The sequence below is a fragment of the Notolepis coatsorum genome (genome assembly GCF_963971535.1).
Source record: "Notolepis coatsorum genome assembly, chromosome: 9".
Classification (NCBI taxonomy): Eukaryota; Metazoa; Chordata; class Actinopteri; order Aulopiformes; family Paralepididae; genus Notolepis; species Notolepis coatsorum.
The window spans coordinates 34998966-35018817 of NC_140173.1; the positions used below are offsets into that span (position 1 = coordinate 34998966).

The 19852-nt window shown below is 43.1% G+C and overlaps 3 protein-coding genes across 3 annotated transcripts in view; all 3 read right to left on the bottom strand.

Annotated features, from left to right (window-relative positions):
* Nucleotides 1–19852, bottom strand: part of LOC311234582 (S1 RNA-binding domain-containing protein 1-like) — a gene marked incomplete at its 3' end in the record, with an annotated part of 152320 nt that overhangs the window by 98245 nt on the left and 34223 nt on the right. Inside the window, exons 5-6 of the mRNA XM_084321829.1 lie at nt 5342–5508; nt 214–331 (exon numbers count right to left, since the gene is read on the bottom strand). Of these exons, the coding sequence (XP_084177955.1) occupies nt 214–331; nt 5342–5508 (285 nt within the window). The remainder of the gene's footprint in view (nt 1–213; nt 332–5341; nt 5509–19852) is intronic.
* Nucleotides 11373–16864, bottom strand: LOC311234110 (growth arrest and DNA damage-inducible protein GADD45 alpha-like; the record flags this gene model as incomplete). The annotated part of the gene is made up of 2 exons (XM_084321226.1): nt 11373–11847; nt 16767–16864. The coding sequence occupies 2 exons, from the start codon at nt 16862–16864 to the stop codon at nt 11373–11375; spliced, it is 573 nt and encodes a 190-aa protein (XP_084177352.1).
* On the bottom strand, nt 17020–19278 carry LOC311234111 (growth arrest and DNA damage-inducible protein GADD45 alpha-like; the record flags this gene model as incomplete). The annotated part of the gene is made up of 2 exons (XM_084321227.1): nt 17020–17494; nt 19265–19278. 2 exons carry the CDS (start codon nt 19276–19278, stop codon nt 17020–17022), a joined length of 489 nt encoding a protein of 162 aa, XP_084177353.1.

Here is a 19852-nt window from a genome sequence, read left to right on the forward strand (position 1 = left end):
GAATGTACCAGGTGGTCCAGTAGGTCTCTAACGTGTGTAGTGAATGTACCAGGTGGTCCAGTAGGTCTCTAACGTGTGTAGTGAATGTACCAGGTGGTCCAGTAGGTCTCTAACGTGTGTAGTGAATGTACCAGGTGGTCCAGTAGGTCTCTAACGTGTGTAGTGAATGTACCAGGTGGTCCAGTAGGTCTCTAACGTGTGTAGTGAATGTACCAGGTGGTCCAGTTCTTCAGCAGAGCGGCAGCTCCTCAGACTCCGCTCCAGATCGCGGGTCAGAACCCCGTCCTTCCTCAGAGTCTGGATCACTGACTGGCTCTTCTTAGACAGGGCACTAACACACACACACACACACACATGAAAAACATAGTTAGAAATAGGGATGTACAATATTATCGGCCGATATTGGCATTAAAATATCCAATATTGTATACAAAGCCAGATACAAACTAATCCCAGGCAACATTCAAAAATGGTTCAGAGACAGGGAAGGAGAATATAACTTAAGAAGGAGAGGGAATCTTAAACAACCAATGGTACACACTACGCTGAAAAGCATGTGCATATCGGTGTGTGGAGTGAAGCTGTGGAATAATTTACCTGAATACATCAAACTGAGTAAACATGTGGCACAATTTAAAAAGCAGCAAAAAAAATACACATTAGAGAAATACAGAAATGAGTAATGAGGATAAACAAAGTTATGTTATATTGTGTTATGTAGTGCTGTACTATATTCACTGCTGTCAAGTGAATCAAGTTTTTTAATATAAGTAAAAGTATATTCTATATTGTAATATACAAAATTATGTTATATCTAGTCAAATTAATGGAAGAACAAATACAAATGTAAGGGGGTAGGGATCAATAAGCTTAGCTTCCCTCTACTCCTTTTTTGGACATGTCTGCTAACCAAACACATTGCTCTTGACCTTTTGTTTATAATTCCTTTTTTTTTGTTGTTGTTATGATTGTTTGGTTTGACGGAACAAGATACCGTGATTTGTTTGGAGGAATATGGAGAAGTACATGTTCAAAAATAAACTTTTCATTCATTCATTCATAGCGGAAATTATCTGTATCGTTTATTTTTATTTTTATTTTTTTACATGTATTTCACCTTTATTTACCCAGGCAAGCATGTAAGAACAAATTCTGATTTAATTTATTGTCAAAAGTATGCATAATGTTGTGTTAATTCCACAACAAGAGATATGTAATGTTAATTACCTGAAATTATTCCGTTTTTGGGGGGGGGGGAAACCCGCATATATCGGTATCGGTTGATATCGGTATCATAAATTAAGAGTTGGACAATATCGGTATATCGGTATTGGTAAAAAAGCCAATATCGAGCATCGCTAGTTAGAAACCAAACACATAATAAATAACAATAATAATAATAACAATAACAATAACAATAACAATAACAATAACAATAACAATAATAATAATAATAATAATAATAATAATAATAATAATAATAATAATAATAATACTTTTAATTTTGGGAAATAATCTAATTGCGGTTTTTCTGACAGATATTGCGATTGCGATTACATTTGCGATTATAATTAAAAAGAAATTAAGCAGCCCCACAGAGGTTTATTGTAAAATGCGGCTTGCATCTGGCCTACGCATGGGTCTTTTCGGGACACCGAGCCTGACAATTTTTCTTTTTACCTGGGAATCGATACCGGTACCCAACGGTAGCTTTTTTCTGTACTTTACTCTCCCTCTCTGAAGTCTAAACTTCACAACACACAATCTAAAACCCCTTACCTCCCTCTCCCAAACCGATCTTGTATCTCAATGGGACTTCCTGGTTAAACGATTTTTTTTTTAAGTAAAAAAAGAATTATAATAATAATAGCAATTTTCTTTTTTTGCGATTTGATAATTGCATCATTCCAAATTGCGATTTCGATTTAAAATCAGTTAATCGTGCAGCCCTACATCAGACTTACATATATAGTGCCTTTATGGGTACCCAAAGACGCTTTACATGGTTGGGATTATATAAAACGTATTATTATTATTGTTTTATATTTTTTATCAATTACTCAAAAGCAAAACAATTTTACTTCAAGATTCCAAGCTGTTTGGGCTGGGCTCCGCCCATAAGCACTTTGAGTGACAGTCACCCACAGTCTGCGACTGGCAGACAGAGAGAGAGGTAGAAAATTTGAGGCGGATACTAATTAATTTCGCTGCAGGGGGCATACTCCCACGGGACAATGCATTAGTAACTTGTTTCAAATGACAATATATACCGCTGTGAATATTATTACACGGATCGGAATACGGGCGTGCGCGTGGGAGTCAAAGATATTTTGACAGTGCTATCCCAGGGAGAAGCCGCACACCAGCCCTGCGCGCACACACATTTAAACACACTCATGAGCGCGGTCCCTCTCTCTTAGAGCCATATGAAATCCGTTTTATTTATTTTTCAAATTCCATTTAATTTTTTTCCAAATACCATTTTTTACCTTTTTAATATTTCAAGAATTCTGTATTTTGCTATGTACGTTCATTTTACCATCAGAAATAGTGTCTAATAAGTGGGAATGAATAAATGTCCACAATTTAATAAGATATAACAGTCCATTTAATAGGGCTGTCTTAAATAATTCGAAGCTTCGTTCGATGGGCATGGGATTCGAATATGAAAATAAAATTCGATTATTAAAGAAAATAAAAAAATAAATGATATATATATATATTTTTCTTTTTGCAAAATCAACTCTGCCTCTCTTTGTTAACTACAACAAGCAATGCTGTTTGTTATTTAAAGGGGAACTATCTTATAAATGGCCTTTTTGAGTGTTTAGCATTGTTTCCTAGCTATGTGAACTTATATTACGGTAATATGATCTATGTCTCTAATTCTCATATTGGCGCATTCTTCCAATTCTCCTCTCACAATATTCACCCTCACTGAACTGAGTCATTTGAAAATGTGCTGATTTGTGATGTCAGAGAGACACCGCTGCATGATAATGTGGCTGTGTGTGGCATCAGGTACATGATGAGCTGCACACAGTGGTTGGAGCCCAGCCTCAAAACGGCTCGAGATCTTGAGGTAGAAAAATGCTGTTTTTGAGGACTTGATTAGAAATACAAAACAATGAATAAAAAAGAAAAAAAATTACAGAGGTGTTCCATAGACTCACAGGAATTGTGTAAAAGTGCCCAAATAGTGAAAGAAATAGTCAAATAGTTCCCCTTTAAGATGAGGTCGGACTCGGCACTGACAGATTTGTGTTCATTGTGCTGCTTTTATAAAGCCTCAAATGACGGCTTGCAATATTTCATGAAAGCAAAGTGTTTTGTTTGTCTAAGATTTAAAAAGGTTTAAACTTTACAGCACTGACAAAGTTGAACAAAGTGCTGTACAAGTCCCACAACATAAAAAAAACAGTTGATTCCATTTTTATTGCTCAATTCCGCGATTCCGTGAACGAAGTTCCTCTCTCTCTCTCTCTCTCTCTCTCTCTCTCTCTCTCTCTCTCTCTCTCTCTCTCTCTCTCTCTCTCTCCCCCCCTCTCTATCTCTCCCTCTCTATCTCTCGCTCGTTCTCTGCCTCTCTCTGTCAACCTGCAACAAGAGAGACCAGTCACCCCAGGTTCTACAGAGAGAGGAGGCAACAAGAGAGACCAGTCACCCCAGGTTCTACAGAGAGAGAGGAGGCAACAAGAGAGACCAGTCACCTCAGGTTCTACAGAGAGGAGGAAACAAGAGAGACCAGTCACCCCAGGTTCTACAGAGAGAGAGGAGGCAACAAGAGAGACCAGTCACCCCAGGTTCTACAGAGAGAGAGGAGGCAACAAGAGAGACCAGTCACCCCAGGTTCTACAGAGAGAGGAGGCAACAAGAGAGACCAGTCACCCCAGGTTCTACAGAGAGAGAGGAGGAAACAAGAGAGACCAGTCACCCCAGGTTCTACAGAGAGAGAGGAGGCAACAAGAGAGACCAGTCACCCCAGGTTCTACAGAGAGAGAGGAGGCAACAAGAGAGACCAGTCACCTCAGGTTCTGCAGAGGAGGCAACAAGAGAGACCAGTCACCCCAGGTTCTACAGAGAGAGAGGAGGCAACAAGAGAGACCTGTCACCCCAGGTTCTACAGAGAGAGGAGGCAACAAGAGAGACCAGTCACCCCAGGTTCTACAGAGAGAGGAGGCAACAAGAGAGACCAGTCACCCCAGGTTCTACAGAGAGAGGAGGCAACAAGAGAGACCAGTCACCCCAGGTTCTACAGAGAGAGAGGAGGCAACAAGAGAGACCAGTCACCCCAGGTTCTACAGAGAGAGAGGAAGCAACAAGAGAGACCAGTCACCCCAGGTTCTACAGAGAGAGGAGGCAACAAGAGAGACCAGTCACCCCAGGTTCTACAGAGAGAGAGGAGGCAACAAGAGAGACCAGTCACCCCAGGTTCTACAGAGAGAGGAGGCAACAAGAGAGACCAGTCACCCCAGGTTCTACAGAGAGAGAGGAGGCAACAAGAGAGACCAGTCACCCCAGGTTCTACAAAGAGAGGAGGCAACAAGAGAGACCAGTCACCCCAGGTTCTACAGAGAGAGAGGAGGCAACAAGAGAGACCAGTCACCCCAGGTTCTACAGAGAGAGAGGAGGCAACAAGAGAGACCAGTCACCCCAGGTTCTACAGAGAGCGAGGAGGCAACAAGAGAGACCAGTCACCCCAGGTTCTACAGAGAGAGGAGGCAACAAGAGAGACCAGTCACCCCAGGTTCTACACAGAGAGAAGAGGCAACAAGAGAGACCAGTCACCCCAGGTTCTACAGAGAGAGAGGAGGCAACAAGAGAGACCAGTCACCCCAGGTTCTACACAGAGAGAAGAGGCAACAAGAGAGACCAGTCACCCCAGGTTCTACAGAGAGAGGAGGCAACAAGAGATACCGATATTTACCGATGTCGATATCTCTGTATAGAAAACACTTTATGATAATCAAATAAAGAACTATTGTCCAAAATGCTTTTATTTTTTTTACTTTTGTAACTTATTTTCAGAAATGACTTATGAAAAAAATAATAATAATAAAAAAGAAAATATTAAAAAAAGGAAAAAAATTAAAATAATGTACATTTTTTATATCGGCCCTATCTTGATATCGGACCGATACCGGTGTAAAAAAAAAATGACCATATCGGCCGATATTATATCGGCGGCCGATATTATATCGGCGGCCGATATATCGTACATCAGTAGATGATACTAATAAATATTTAACTACGGTAATAATTTTTTTTTTTAAAGCCAGTCTTCAATCAACTGCTCTGTAGTCGGAAATGTATCCCAAATGTATGAAACACGCGGCCGTACCGTATCTCGCTCAGGATCAGCAGGACATCTCGGACGGAGTCTGCGTCCATGTGGTTGATCAGGTCTTTACGGTAGCGCACCATGAAGGGCACCGTGTTCTCCTCCTGAAGCAGATGAACGATGTTCCTACACACCCAGGGCTCCACGCCCACCAGAGAGGAGAGGAGCTGAGGGGGAGACACACAGGCGGGGTGAGAGACAGCAGGGTGAGAGATTAGGGGTGGGAATCACCAGAGGCCCCATTATACTAGAGTGAGGATATTGTGATACAGTATATTGCACTATGTATTAAATTGTTTTTAATTGCAAATTATGTCCCCAACATCTGCAATACAAATATATATGAATCATTCATTGTATCTAATAAGATAAAGTTTTCAGTCTGTTCGCCTCATTCCAATCATTTTATTGTAAATTGGGATTGTCAAGCTAGAAGAAAATAATTATAATTTATATCGAACCTTTCCATCACTGTATGGATATAATATGAGCATGCAAAAAAGAAAAGGAGTATTAACAGATTGGGTGCCAGCAACGAGAAATCTCGTTGTTGGCCGCCATGCGCTGAGTGCCAATGACGAGAAATCTCGTTATTTAATCGTTATTTATTTTATTAGCGATATCCCATTCATTTTTCATCCATCCAGCCTCACGTTATCATTGGGACTGGCTCTGATCTCGATAAGGGCAAATACCGCCCCCTATCGTCTCCCGGATGGTATTGCACCCATTGGATTGGAGTCAAGGAAAATGCATGAGAAAAAAAAACTCCGGGCTCCAGATTTTACTTCTGAGGCATGTAACCTGAGACTATTGCATCCACTGAGGGAACTGGGAGCAGCGTCGATTATGTGTTTCGAGGTATAACGTTGGATCAATAAACGCGATCAATATTTGGAATGGCGATCAGGAATTGGAATAATCTTTTTGCAGAACATCTGATCTGAGGTAAGGAATCTATTTTACCAGTATTGGGTTAATCAGATGTTTTTTCACAGATTTCACAACGTGTGTGTATATGAAGTTAGCGCTGACCAGGTCATGGATAATCGATTTTTCCGCCCGCTTCTCTAGCGTGCATAAGTACACATATACTATCGATAATCTAGCGTTTATTTGAAAACGATTCATAAATAGGCCGAAAAATTACAACGTGTTTTGTGTATTCCACTAAAGAGCTATTTTCGTGGATTTTTCTGGAATCACTAGAAATCTTCAAAACTATACTCGTATTCAAAACGGTATAAAACGGAAATGTACTGAGGGCGGTTAGGTGGTCGAGCGGAGATTGCGTTCGTCACCAGCCCCGGAGCTGTGAGCTGGGTTCGCCTGTTCGAATCCAGCTCACAGCTCCGGGGTTGTCACCAGCTTGGCTGGCCGTCTGCACTGATACAATTGGCTGTATCAGAGGGTGGGAGAAGCTGGCGGGGTGGGTCCGGGTCGTTGTAAACAGCGACTCCTACAGTTCGGTCGGGGCGCCTGCTAAGCGCGGATTGGACGTGAGGGGGATAGTGTGGTCCTCCCACACGCTACGCCCTCTCAATGAGAATCCGCGCTGCCAGGTGAAAAGAAGCGGTGATTGGCTGGACGTGTGTCGGAGGAAGCACGTGGTAGCCTCCACTCTCCCAAATGATCTGACTGTGGGGGGTAAAGCGCAGCGACCAGGAAGGGACTGGGAATTGGCATACGACTAACATTGGGATGGGAGAAAATCGGAGGAAAAATGGAGGGGGAAAAAGACCAAAAAAAAAAAAAAAAAAAAACGGAAATGTACTGAAAACAATCCGTTTCGTACATGTTGACCGCAGTGCATGTGAGCGGTGCGGGGAGTGGAGCGGGTGGTTTTGACGTGAGCGGCGGAGTGGGTTTTAAAATGGGTCGGTGCGACTTCCGGAGCGGCAGTTCTCCTCCGCTACAAGCCGCTCCGGTCCGCTCCTCAGTGCACACGGCACTGGTCTGGTAGACGCCTCCCAGACCAGTAGGCACCGGTCCACAATGCACCTGTCCTCAGTGTCCTGTAAACAGAATTGTGCTTAAAAGAAATCCCACAACGTGAAAGCATGGCCATGTTTGCTAAGTATTTTAAAAAAGTAACAGAGAATAAGTACCAATGTATCGTGAAAACAACTAACGATGATGGTGAGGAGACAGAATGTGCAGACCATATTACCGTCGGAAAAGATTCTTCTTGGAATCTAAAGAGACACATTGGGAGGAAGCATGACCACATATTTCGCGAACATAATGAGAAGAAATCCAAAGGTTTGTTGTCATTATTAGCCATTTTGAAATTGGTAGCCTTATTACAGTTGAATGTATTGTAGACCTAATATAAAGCATGCATTTATTATTTGTTTTAGATGCCCAGACGCAGCAGCAACAAAAAGAGAGACAGAGTGAGCAGCTGCACAATTTCCTCACTGGAAAAAAGTCACCTAACGTGACACGTGGAAGAAAAAGGGAGCTGGATGAAGCGTTTTTTAAAATGATATCCATGGATTACGACCCCCTAAGTAAAGGAGAATGTGAAGGAATGCGACATTTTGCCGGCATGGCCCAACCAGGTTACACCCCGCCCTGCTACAATACTGTCCGGGACACACTTATGCCAAATGCCATACAAGAGATGGAAGTCAAACTACAAGATCTCATAGGAATGAGTGAAGGGTTCGTTCTTGCATCTGATATTTGGACAAGTAGAAGAGGCCACAGTTTCCTTGCTATTGTGGCAAGTTTTATCGATGGGACGTTCAAGGGCCACACGGTTCTGTTAGGCTGTGAGCACATAACAGGGTCTCACACTGCAGATCGCATTTATCAAAAGTACGAAAGTGTGCTGAAAAATTGGAACATTCATCAACGCGTGATTCGTGTGGTGACAGACAGTGCAGCAACATGGTCAAGGCATTTAACATCCTGCCTGACGCTGAAGGAGAAGAGGAGAAAGATGATGATGATGAAGTGGCACTGGTGGTGGTGGAGGAAGGGGAGGAAATAGCGGAGGAGGAACCTGCGCTCTCGCAAAACCAAGTGGACGTGGTTACTAATAATGTAGAAGCTATGGTAAACCAGTACTTCACCGTATCAAGTTTACACCTGCGATGCCCAATTCATCTGCTTCAGTTAGCTATCAAAGACGCAGTTAACGAGCATGATGATATCAATCGCCTGCTAGTTAAAGTTGGAAAGCTAGTGAAAAGTGTGCGTAAGAGTTGTCTGAACACGGAGGAAACTGACTCTCTGGGTGTACGACCCACCACTGCTTGCCCGACGCGATGGAGCAGCCAGCTGCGCATGGTGGAGTCTGTCCTAAAGTTATTCAAAAAAGATGCATTGTGGCAGAGCAAACTTAAAGCGACTGCCGCTATTCTCACACTTAATGACGTGCGTCGGCTCAATCACCTTGTTGAAGTATTGTCACCGCTGGCTGACCTCACAGACAACATGCAACGGGAGCTTGGGAATTTGGGCATGATTCTCCCTGCTGTAGGCGAGCTCAAATCCCTGCTTGTCAACAACAACGCTGCCCTTCCACTAGGAATAGCTTCTTTCGCGGAAACACTGTCCAATAACGTGTCCACTCGCTTCAGAATGTACTATGATGATAAACACCTCCTCTTCGCGTCGCTGTTAGATCCTCGTTTCAAAACAGAGTGGATAATCCGTAATGAGTTGGTTTGCAACAAACTTGGAGAAATACGCGACCTCCTCGTCAAAGAAACAGAGGAGATGACTGCAACAGTCGCTGCTGGAGAGGCAGCAGGTCAACCCGAGTCCGACGGCGGAGAGTCTGACGCGCCCGAAGAAATCAAGAGGCCTCGTATGTTTGGATCATATTTCTCAGAGAATCAGCCCACGGGAGGAGGCAATGCGAAAATTGAAGTTGAAACCATTTCCGCTGCTGGTTTGATGTCAAGAAATCACTGCATGAGTTTGAAGCCTCAGACATTGGCTAAACTCGTGTTCTTGAAAGTGAACTCAAAGATAATGTAGCTGCCGTAGGCAGTGGCACTGCATGGCAGATATAGGCACATGAGCATTGTTTTATTTAGTTTAAAATGCACAAAGTGACAAAAACGAATAGCCTATATCCTACTTTATTGCAAAATGCAATAGGCCTGCCTAAAGTTAATGGCCCAAAGTTAGCAGCATTGCAGCGATGCTATTATTATTTTTTATTTCATATAGCCTATATTGCAAAATGCAATAGGCCTGCCTAAAGTTAATGGCCCAAAGTTAGCAGCATTGCAGCGATGCTATTATTTTTTTTTATTTCATACATAAGAATGTAGCATTCTGTTTTAGATTTTATACATTTATATAAATGTAGCCTATATCCAACAGCACTTTTATATTGGTTGATTGTATTCGAGTTTTTCAAAGGCTATAGGAAACTTGCACATTGAGTATTTCGTTTGTGTTTTACTGTGAGACACTTTGTAGACAGTTATGTCGAGTTATATTTTTATTTTCATAGGCATATTAGCTATGTTATTTCCTGAGTTCGTTTGATAACAAGCCTGTTGCATTAATTGTCTTCAGTGGCTAAGCCAAGGCCTTATAGGCCTATTACGGCCTCCTCTGAGGCTCCGAATGTCATACGCGTAATTTTGTATCTGTCTAATGCTGCCCTGTCAGTGATATGTTCTACGTCCGATTGATTGGTTGATTTAATACTTTATTTATTTATTTATTTTTAATTTTTTGTGGAAAAAATATACTTTATTGTACCACAATATTACATCTGTGACTTGCAGAGGACTTGCATATAATAAACGGTAGAAAGATATTGAAAACATAAATACACTTAAATATAATTAGAAATAACTTCTGAAAAAACTAAAAAACAATTCACTTGCAGTAAAAATAAATAAAAAATAAAACAGTTGTCATGGAAACACTGAATGCATAGAATATATTCACTTCACTGGTCAGTGGGGTTCTAGCCCCTCCCTTTTTAAATAATGAGAACAATAGTAACGTTAACTTCAACAGTGTGTATGACATAAACAAAACTTCAAAAGAAGATCCAGTGTTTCCAGAAGTGCATTAGTTTGATCAGGGACCAGACGGTCTATGGTTCCTCCGTCCTGTCATCATGAGTCAGTGCTTCACCTCCTCCTGTACAGAGTCCTTGATGTTAACCCCGATCGGTACCGGGCCGAGATTTATTTCACGTCATAAATAGATCAATACAGTCCGTATTAATGAATGTTGTGTTTCTTTTTCAAATGTAGCCAAGAGTAAAGACCCTACCCCTATCAAAACAGCAGTGCAATTGTATATTTTCAGCACAGGCCTAGAGGTAGACGAGGCTGGTCAGTAAACAGGCAGGTAGGCCTCCTTGATTTGATTTGATTTGATTTTTATTTAGTACATACAATTTATACAATAGTATAAAAACAAGGGGTACAAGGATAACATGTGAAAGTATGTCGACTTGTTTCCAACATGGTCCCAAGAAAAATACAATAAATCACAAAGAAAGAGTTAAGAAGATAAAATAGATACAACAAGTAGATAAAATAGACAACACAATTTTCTGAAAGAGCCTCATTTCAGCATGTCATGTTCCTGTTCTTCAAGAGTGGTGGCCAAGCACCCTCTGCAACCTATTGTTGCAGATGTCGCTTCACACCCCTCTTGAAGACAGCAATAGTGGGGGAGTTTTGGATGGCCCTGGGCAGAGAGTTCCACAGCCGGCAGGCTGTAGACAGAAAGCCATTCTGTGACGTTAAGATTCCTGATGTCTTCCGTGAAAAGCGCCGGGCCGCGTTGACGTCGGCTCCCGGCGGTCCTGAATGTCCGTGTTCAAAAGGTTTTCCTTCTGTTTCATCGTTACGCCTAAGATCCTCAGGATCTTTTTGTTTTTCCTCATCTTTGGTTGTAGTTGTGTTTGGTCCCAGGTGCATCTGGTTCCAGCATGGAGGTCGTGACCCAACCCTCTGGGGTCACAAGGGGTCCTTCCCCTGCAGAGAACGGCCCTCATCCCAGGTCCTGGCAGGCCCTCATCCCAGGTCCTAGCAGGCCCTCAGCGCTCCGGCAGGTGGATGACGGGAACCCACTGGTCCATGAGGCGACGCTCGCTGCAGAAGCAGTGGACCTTGCTGAGGGCCGGGTCCTTCCATGACGACGGGGGCGGGCTAGTGACCAGGACACAGTGTAGATCCATGGGCTCTCCTCCTGCTCCTCCTCCTGCTCCTTCCAGGAGCTCTGCCAACCGTCTTGTGTTGTTGACTCTCAGGATGTTGATGTGGTTGTCGCAGCAGAAGGCCTGGATGAGAGTGAAGTAGATCTGAAGAGCCACATCCGTCACCTCCTCTCCCTCCGTGGCCAGGATGCACAGCACCACGTTGTCGGGGTCTATGTTGAGGAGTGACTTGGCCGCTTCATAGACCCCCACTGTGATGCAGCCTTGTGGCAACGCAGCACTCAGCACCTCCTCCAGCGCCCTCCCCACCGACTCCGAGTCCATTCTTTCCACAGCAAACCGGTAGGCAAGGCACCTTGGTTGAGAAATGCAGGCTTCAGTCTGTTGTTTAGTCTATCTGTTCAGTACTGTTTCCAGATGCACAATGAGATTTTCTGAGCGAATTGTTGAATATATAAAGAACACAAATGTTCTAGAATGTTCTATTATGACATCATACTGTGACATCACAATAATGTTCTAGCATGTTCTATTATGACATCATACTGTGACATCACAAATGTTCTAGAATGTTCTATTATGACATCATATTGTGACATCACAAATGTTCTAGAATGTTCTATTATGACATCATACTGTGACATCATAACGGAACATGTTTTTTTTTTTATCATTTTCATTTTCATTTTCAACCAGCATGGATACATACATGATATGGTCAGTGTCAAAATAGAGAATCATCCATTTGTTCTTTTTTTTACATCACTGTGACATCACAATAATGTTCTAGCATGTTCTATTATGACATCATACTGTGACCAAATGTTCTAGAATGTTCTATTATGACATCATACTGTGACATCACAAATGTTCTAGAATGTTCTATTATGACATCATACTGTGACATCATAACGGAACATGTTTTTTTTTTTTATAATTTTATTTTCATTTTCAACCAGAATGGATACATACATGATATGGTCAGTGTCAAAATAGAGAATCATCCAAGGAAGGGAGCAACGTGTTTTGTGTATTCCACTAAAGAGCTATTTTCGCGGATTTTTCTGGAATCACTAGAAATCTTCAAAACTATACTCGTATTCAAAACGGTATAAAACGGAAATGTACTGAAAACAATCAGTTTCGTACATGTTGACCGCAGTGCATGCGAGCGGTGCGGGGAGTGGAGCGGGTGGTTTTGACGTGAGCGGCGGAGTGGGTTTTAAAATGGGTCGGCGCGACTTCCGGAGCGGCAGTTCTCCTCCGCTACAAGCCGCTCCGGTCCGCTCCTCAGTGCACACGGCACTGGTCTGGTAGACGCCTCCCAGACCAGTAGGCACTGGTCCACAATGCACCTGTCCTCAGTGTCCTGTAAACAGAATTGTGCTTAAAAGAAATCCCACAACGTGAAAGCATGGCCGTGTTTGCTAAGTATTTTAAAAAAGTAACAGAGAATAAGTTCCAATGTATCGTGAAAACAACTAACGATGATGGTGAGGAGACAGAATATGCAGACCATATTACCGTCGGAAAAGATTCTTCTTGGAATCTAAAGAGACACATTGGGAGGAAGCATGACCACATATTTCGCGAACATAATGAGAAGAAATCCAAAGGTTTGTTGTCATTATTAGCCATTTTGAAATTGGTAGCCTTATTACAGTTTAATGTATTGTAGACCTAATATAAAGCATGCATTTATTATTTGTTTTAGATGCCCAGACGCAGCAGCAACAAAAAGAGAGACAGAGTGAGCAGCTGCACAATTTCCTCACTGGAAAAAAGTCACCTAACGTGACACGTGGAAGAAAAAGGGAGCTGGATGAAGCGTTTTTTAAAATGATATCCATGGATTACGACCCCCTAAGTAAAGGAGAACGTGAAGGAATGCGACATTTTGCCGGCATGGCCCAACCAGGTTACACCCCGCCCTGCTACAATACTGTCCGGGACACACTTATGCCAAATGCCATACAAGAGATGGAAGTCAAACTACGAGATCTCATAGGAATGGGTGAAGGGTTCGTTCTTGCATCTGATATTTGGACAAGTAGAAGAGGCCACAGTTTCCTTGCTATTGTGGCACGTTTTATTGACGGGACGTTCAAGGGCCACACGGTTCTGTTAGGCTGTGAGCACATAACAGGGTCTCACACTGCAGATCGCATTTATCAAAAGTACGAAAGTGTGCTGAAAAATTGGAACATTCATCAACGCGTGATTCGTGTGGTGACAGACAGTGCCAGCAACATGGTCAAGGCATTTAACATCCTGCCTGACGCTGAAGGAGAAGAGGAGAAAGATGATGATGATGAAGTGGCACTGGTGGTGGTGGAGGAAGGGGAGGAAATAGCGGAGGAGGAACCTGCGCTCTCGCAAAACCAAGTGGACGTGGTTACTAATAATGTAGAAGCTATGGTAAACCAGTACTTCACCGTATCAAGTTTACACCTGCGATGCCCAATGCATCTGCTTCAGTTAGCTATCAAAGACGCAGTTAACGAGCATGATGATATCAATCGCCTGCTAGTTAAAGTTGGAAAGCTAGTGAAAAGTGTGCGTAAGAGTTGTCTGAACACGGAGGAAACTGACTCTCTGGGTGTACGACCCACCACTGCTTGCCCGACGCGATGAAGCAGCCAGCTGCGCATGGTGGAGTCTGTCCTAAAGTTATTCAAAAAAGATGCATTGTGGCAGAGCAAACTTAAAACTACTGCCGCTATTCTCACACTTAATGACGTGCGTCGGCTCAATCACCTTGTTGAAGTATTGTCACCGCTGGCTGACCTCACAGACAACATGCAACGGGAGCTTGGGAATTTGGGCATGATTCTCCCTGCTGTAGGCGAGCTCAAATCCCTGCTTGTCAACAACAACGCTACCCTTCCACTAGGAATAGCTTCTTTCGCGGAAACACTGTCCAATAACGTGTCCACTCGCTTCAGAATGTACTATGATGATAAACACCTCCTCTTCGCGTCGCTGTTAGATCCTCGTTTCAAAACGAGTGGATAATCCGTGATGAGTTGGTTTGCAACAAACTTGGAGAAATACGCGACCTCCTCGTCAAAGAAACAGAGGAGATGACCGCAGCAGTCGCTGCTGGAGAGGCAGCAGGTCAACCCGAGTCCGACGGCAGAGAGTCTGACGCGCCCGAAGAAATCAAGAGGCCTTGTATGTTTGGATCATACTTCTCAGAGAATCAGCCCACGGGAGGAGGCAATGCGAAAACTGAAGTTGAAATTTACCTCTCGTCCCCAAGATCAAACCGTAACGATGTCAAAGATGTCATTGCATTTTGAAAAAGAAAATCCAAGTCCTTTCCACACCTGAGTAAAGTTGCCCGCAAAGTGTTCAGTATTCCCAGTGGCTCTGCGAGCGCAGAGAGGGTGTTTTCCGCTGCTGGTTTGATGTCAAGAAATCACTGCATGAGTTTGAAGCCTCAGACATTGGCTAAACTCGTGTTCTTGAAAGTGAACTCAAAGATAATGTAGCTGCCGTAGGCAGTGGCACTGCATGGCAGATATAGGCACATGAGCATTGTTTTATTTTGTTTAAAATGCACAAAGTGACAAAAACGAATAGCCTATATCCTACTTTATTGCAAAATGCAATAGGCCTGCCTAAAGTTAATGGCCCAAAGTTAGCAGCATTGCAGCGATGCTATTATTATTTTTAATTTCATATAGCCTATAGCCTATATTGCAAAATGCAATAGGCCTGCCTAAAGTTAATGGCCCAAAGTTAGCAGCATTGCAGCGATGCTATTATTATTTTTTATTTCATACATAAGAATGTAGCATTCCGTTTTAGATTTTATACATTTATATAAATGTAGCTTATATCCAACAGCACTTTTATATTGGTTGATTGTATTCGAGTTTTTCAAAGGCTATAGGACACTTGCACATTGAGTATTTCGTTTGTGTTTTACTGTGAGACACTTTGTAGACAGTTATGTCGAGTTATATTTTTATTTTCATAGGCATATTAGCTATGTTATTTCCTGAGTTCGTTTGATAACAAGCCTGTTGCATTAATTGTCTTCAGTGGCTAAGCCAAGGCCTTATAGGCCTATTACGGCCTCCTCTGAGGCTCCGAATGTCATACGCGTAATTTTGTATCTGTCTTATGCTGCCCTGTCAGTGATATGTTCTACGTCCGATTGATTGGTTGATTTAATACTTTTTTTTTTTTTTTTTGGAAAAAATATACTTTATTGTACCACAATATTACATCTGTGACTTGCAGAGGACTTGCATATAATAAACGGTAGAAAGATATTGAAAACATAAATACACTTAAATATAATTAGAAATAACTTCTGAAAAAACTAAAAAACAATTCACTTGCAGTAAAAATAAATAAAAAATAAAACAGTTGTCATGGAAACACTGAATGCATAGAATATATTCACTTCACTGGTCAGTGGGGTTCTAGCCCCTCCCTTTTTAAATAATGAGAACAACAGTAACGTTAACTTCAACAGTGTGTATGACATAAACAAAACTTCAAAAGAAGATCCAGTGTTTCCACAAGTGCATTAGTTTGATCAGGGACCAGACGGTCTATGGTTCCTCCGTCCTGTCATCAGGAGTCAGTGATTCACCTCCTCCTGTACAGAGTCCTTGATGTTAACCCCGATCGGTACCGGGCCGAGATTTATTTCACGTCATAAATAGATCAATACAGTCCGTATTAATGAATGTTGTGTTTCTTTTTCAAATGTAGCCAAGAGTAAAGACCCTACCCCTATCAAAACAGCAGTGCAATTGTATATTTTCAGCACAGGCCTAGAGGTAGACGAGGCTGGTCAGTAAACAGGCAGGTAGGCCTCCTTGATTTGATTTGATTTGATTTTTATTTAGTACATACAATTTATACAATAGTATAAAAACAAGGGGTACAAGGATAACATGTGAAAGTATGTCGACTTGTTTCCAACATGGTCCCAAGAAAAACACAATAAATCACAAAGAAAGAGTTAAGAAGATAAAATAGATACAACAAGTAGATAAAATAGACAACACAATTTTCTGAAAGAGCCTCATTTCAGCATGTCATGTTCCTGTTCTTCAAGAGTGGTGGCCAAGCACCCTCTGCAACCTATTGTTGCAGATGTCGCTTCACACCCCTCTTGAAGACAGCAATAGTGGGGGAGTTTTGGATGGCCCTGGGCAGAGAGTTCCACAGCCGGCAGGCTGTAGCCAGAAAGCCATTCTGTGACGTTAAGATTCCTGATGTCTTCCGTGAAAAGCGCCGGGCCGTGTTGACGTCGGCTCCCGGCGGTCCTGAATGTCCGTGTTCAAAAGGTTTTCCTTCCGTTTCATCGTTACGCCTAAGATCCTCAGGATCTTTTTGTTTTTCCTCATCTTTGGTTGTAGTTGTGTTTGGTCCCAGGTGCATCTGGTTCCAGCATGGAGGTCGTGACCCTTAGCCCTCTGGGGTCACAAGGGGTCCTTCCCCTGCAGAGAACGGCCCTCATCCCAGGTCCTGGCAGGCCCTCATCCCAGGTCCTAGCAGGCCCTCAGCGCTCCGGCAGGTGGATGACGGGAACCCACTGGTCCATGAGGCGACGCTCGCTGCAGAAGCAGTGGACCTTGCTGAGGGCCGGGTCCTTCCATGACGACGGGGGCGGGCTAGTGACCAGGACACAGTGTAGATCCATGGGCTCTCCTCCTGCTCCTCCTCCTGCTCCTTCCAGGAGCTCTGCCAACCGTCTTGTGTTGTTGACTCTCAGGATGTTGATGTGGTTGTCGCAGCAGAAGGCCTGGATGAGAGTGAAGTAGATCTGAAGAGCCACGTCCGTCACCTCCTCTCCCTCCGTGGCCAGGATGCACAGCACCACGTTGTCGGGGTCTATGTTGAGGAGTGACTTGGCCGCTTCATAGACCCCCACTGTGATGCAGCCTTGTGGCAACGCAGCACTCAGCACCTCCTCCAGCGCCCTCCCCACCGACTCCGAGTCCATTCTTTCCACAGCAAACCGGTAGGCAAGGCACCTTGGTTGGAAATGCAGGCTTCAGTCTGTTGTTTAGTCTATCTGTTCAGTACTGTTTCCAGATGCGCAATGAGATTTTCTGAGCGAATTGTTGAATTATAGAACACAAATGTTCTAGAATGTTCTATTATGACATCATACTGTGACATCACAATAATGTTCTAGCATGTTCTATTATGACATCATACTGTGACATCACAAATGTTCTAGAGTGTTCTATTATGACATCATATTGTGACATCACAAATGTTCTAGAATGTTCTATTATGACATCATACTGTGACATCACAAATGTTCTAGAATGTTCTATTATGACATCATACTGTGACATCATAACGGAACATGTTCTATTATGACATCATACTGTGACATCACAAATGTTCTAGAATGTTCTATTATGACATCATACTGTGACATCACAAATGTTCTAGAATGTTCTATTATGACATCATACTGTGACATCATAACGGAACATTTTTTTTTTTTGATAATTTTATTTTCATTTTCAACCAGAATGGATACATACATGATATGGTCAGTGTCAAAATAGAGAATCATCCAAGGAAGGGAGCAACGTGTTTTGTGTATTCCACTAAAGAGCTATTTTCGCGGATTTTTCTGGAATCACTAGAAATCTTCAAAACTATACTCGTATTCAAAACGGTATAAAACGGAAATGTACTGAAAACAATCAGTTTCGTACATGTTGACCGCAGTGCATGCGAGCGGTGCGGGGAGTGGAGCGGGTGGTTTTGACGTGAGCGGCGGAGTGGGTTTTAAAATGGGTCGGCGCGACTTCCGGAGCGGCAGTTCTCCTCCGCTACAAGCCGCTCCGGTCCGCTCCTTAGTGCACACGGCACTGGTCTGGTAGACGCCTCCCAGACCAGTAGGCACCGGTCCACAATGCACCTGTCCTCAGTGTCCTGTAAACAGAATTGTGCTTAAAAGAAATCCCACAACGTGAAAGCATGGCCGTGTTTGCTAAGTATTTTAAAAAAGTAACAGAGAATAAGTTCCAATGTATCGTGAAAACAACTAACGATGATGGTGAGGAGACAGAATGTGCAGACCATATTACCGTCGGAAAAGATTCTTCTTGGAATCTAAAGAGACACATTGGGAGGAAGCATGACCACATATTTCGCGAACATAATGAGAAGAAATCCAAAGGTTTGTTGTCATTATTAGCCATTTTGAAATTGGTAGCCTTATTACAGTTTAATGTATTGTAGACCTAATATAAAGCATGCATTTATTATTTGTTTTAGATGCCCAGACGCAGCAGCAACAAAAAGAGAGACAGAGTGAGCAGCTGCACAATTTCCTCACTGGAAAAAAGTCACCTAACGTGACACGTGGAAGATGAAGCGTTTTTTTAAATGATATCCATGGATTACGACCCCCTAAGTAAAGGAGAACGTGAAGGAATGCGACATTTTGCCGGCATGGCCCAACCAGGTTACACCCCGCCCTGCTACAATACTGTCCGGGACACACTTATGCCAAATGCCATACAAGAGATGGAAGTCAAACTACAAGATCTCATAGGAATGGGTGAAGGGTTCGTTCTTGAATTTGGACAAGTAGAAGAGGCCACAGTTTCCTTGCTATTGTGGCAAGTTTTATCAACGGGACGTTCAAGGGCCACACGGTTCTGTTAGGCTGTGAGCACATAACAGGGTCTCACACTGCAGATCGCATTTATCAAAAGTACGAAAGTATGCTGAAAAATTGGAACATTGATCAACGCGTGATTCGTGTGGTGACAGACAGTGCCAGCAACATGGTCAAGGCATTTAACATCCTGCCTGACGCTGAAGGAGAAGAGGAGAAAGATGATGATGAAGTGGCACTGGTGGTGGTGGAGGAAGGGGAGGAAATAGCGGAGGAGGAACCTGCGCTCTCGCAAAACCAAGTGGACGTGGTTACTAATAATGTAGACGCTATGGTAAACCAGTACTTCACTGTATCAAGTTTACACCTGCGATGCCCAATTCATCTGCTTCAGTTAGCTATCAAAGACGCAGTTAACGAGCATGATGATATCAATCGCCTGCTAGTTAAAGTTGGAAAGCTAGTGAAAAGTGTGCGTAAGAGTTGTCTGAACACGGAGGAAACTGACTCTCTGGGTGTACGACCCACCACTGCTTGCCCGACGCGATGGAGCAGCCAGCTGCGCATGGTGGAGTCTGTCCTAAAGTTATTCAAAAAAGATGCATTGTGGCAGAGCAAACTTAAAACTACTGCCGCTATTCTCACACTTAATGACGTGCGTCGGCTCAATCACCTTGTTGAAGTATCGTCACCGCTGGCTGACCTCACAGACAACATGCAACGGGAGCTTGGGAATTTGGGCATG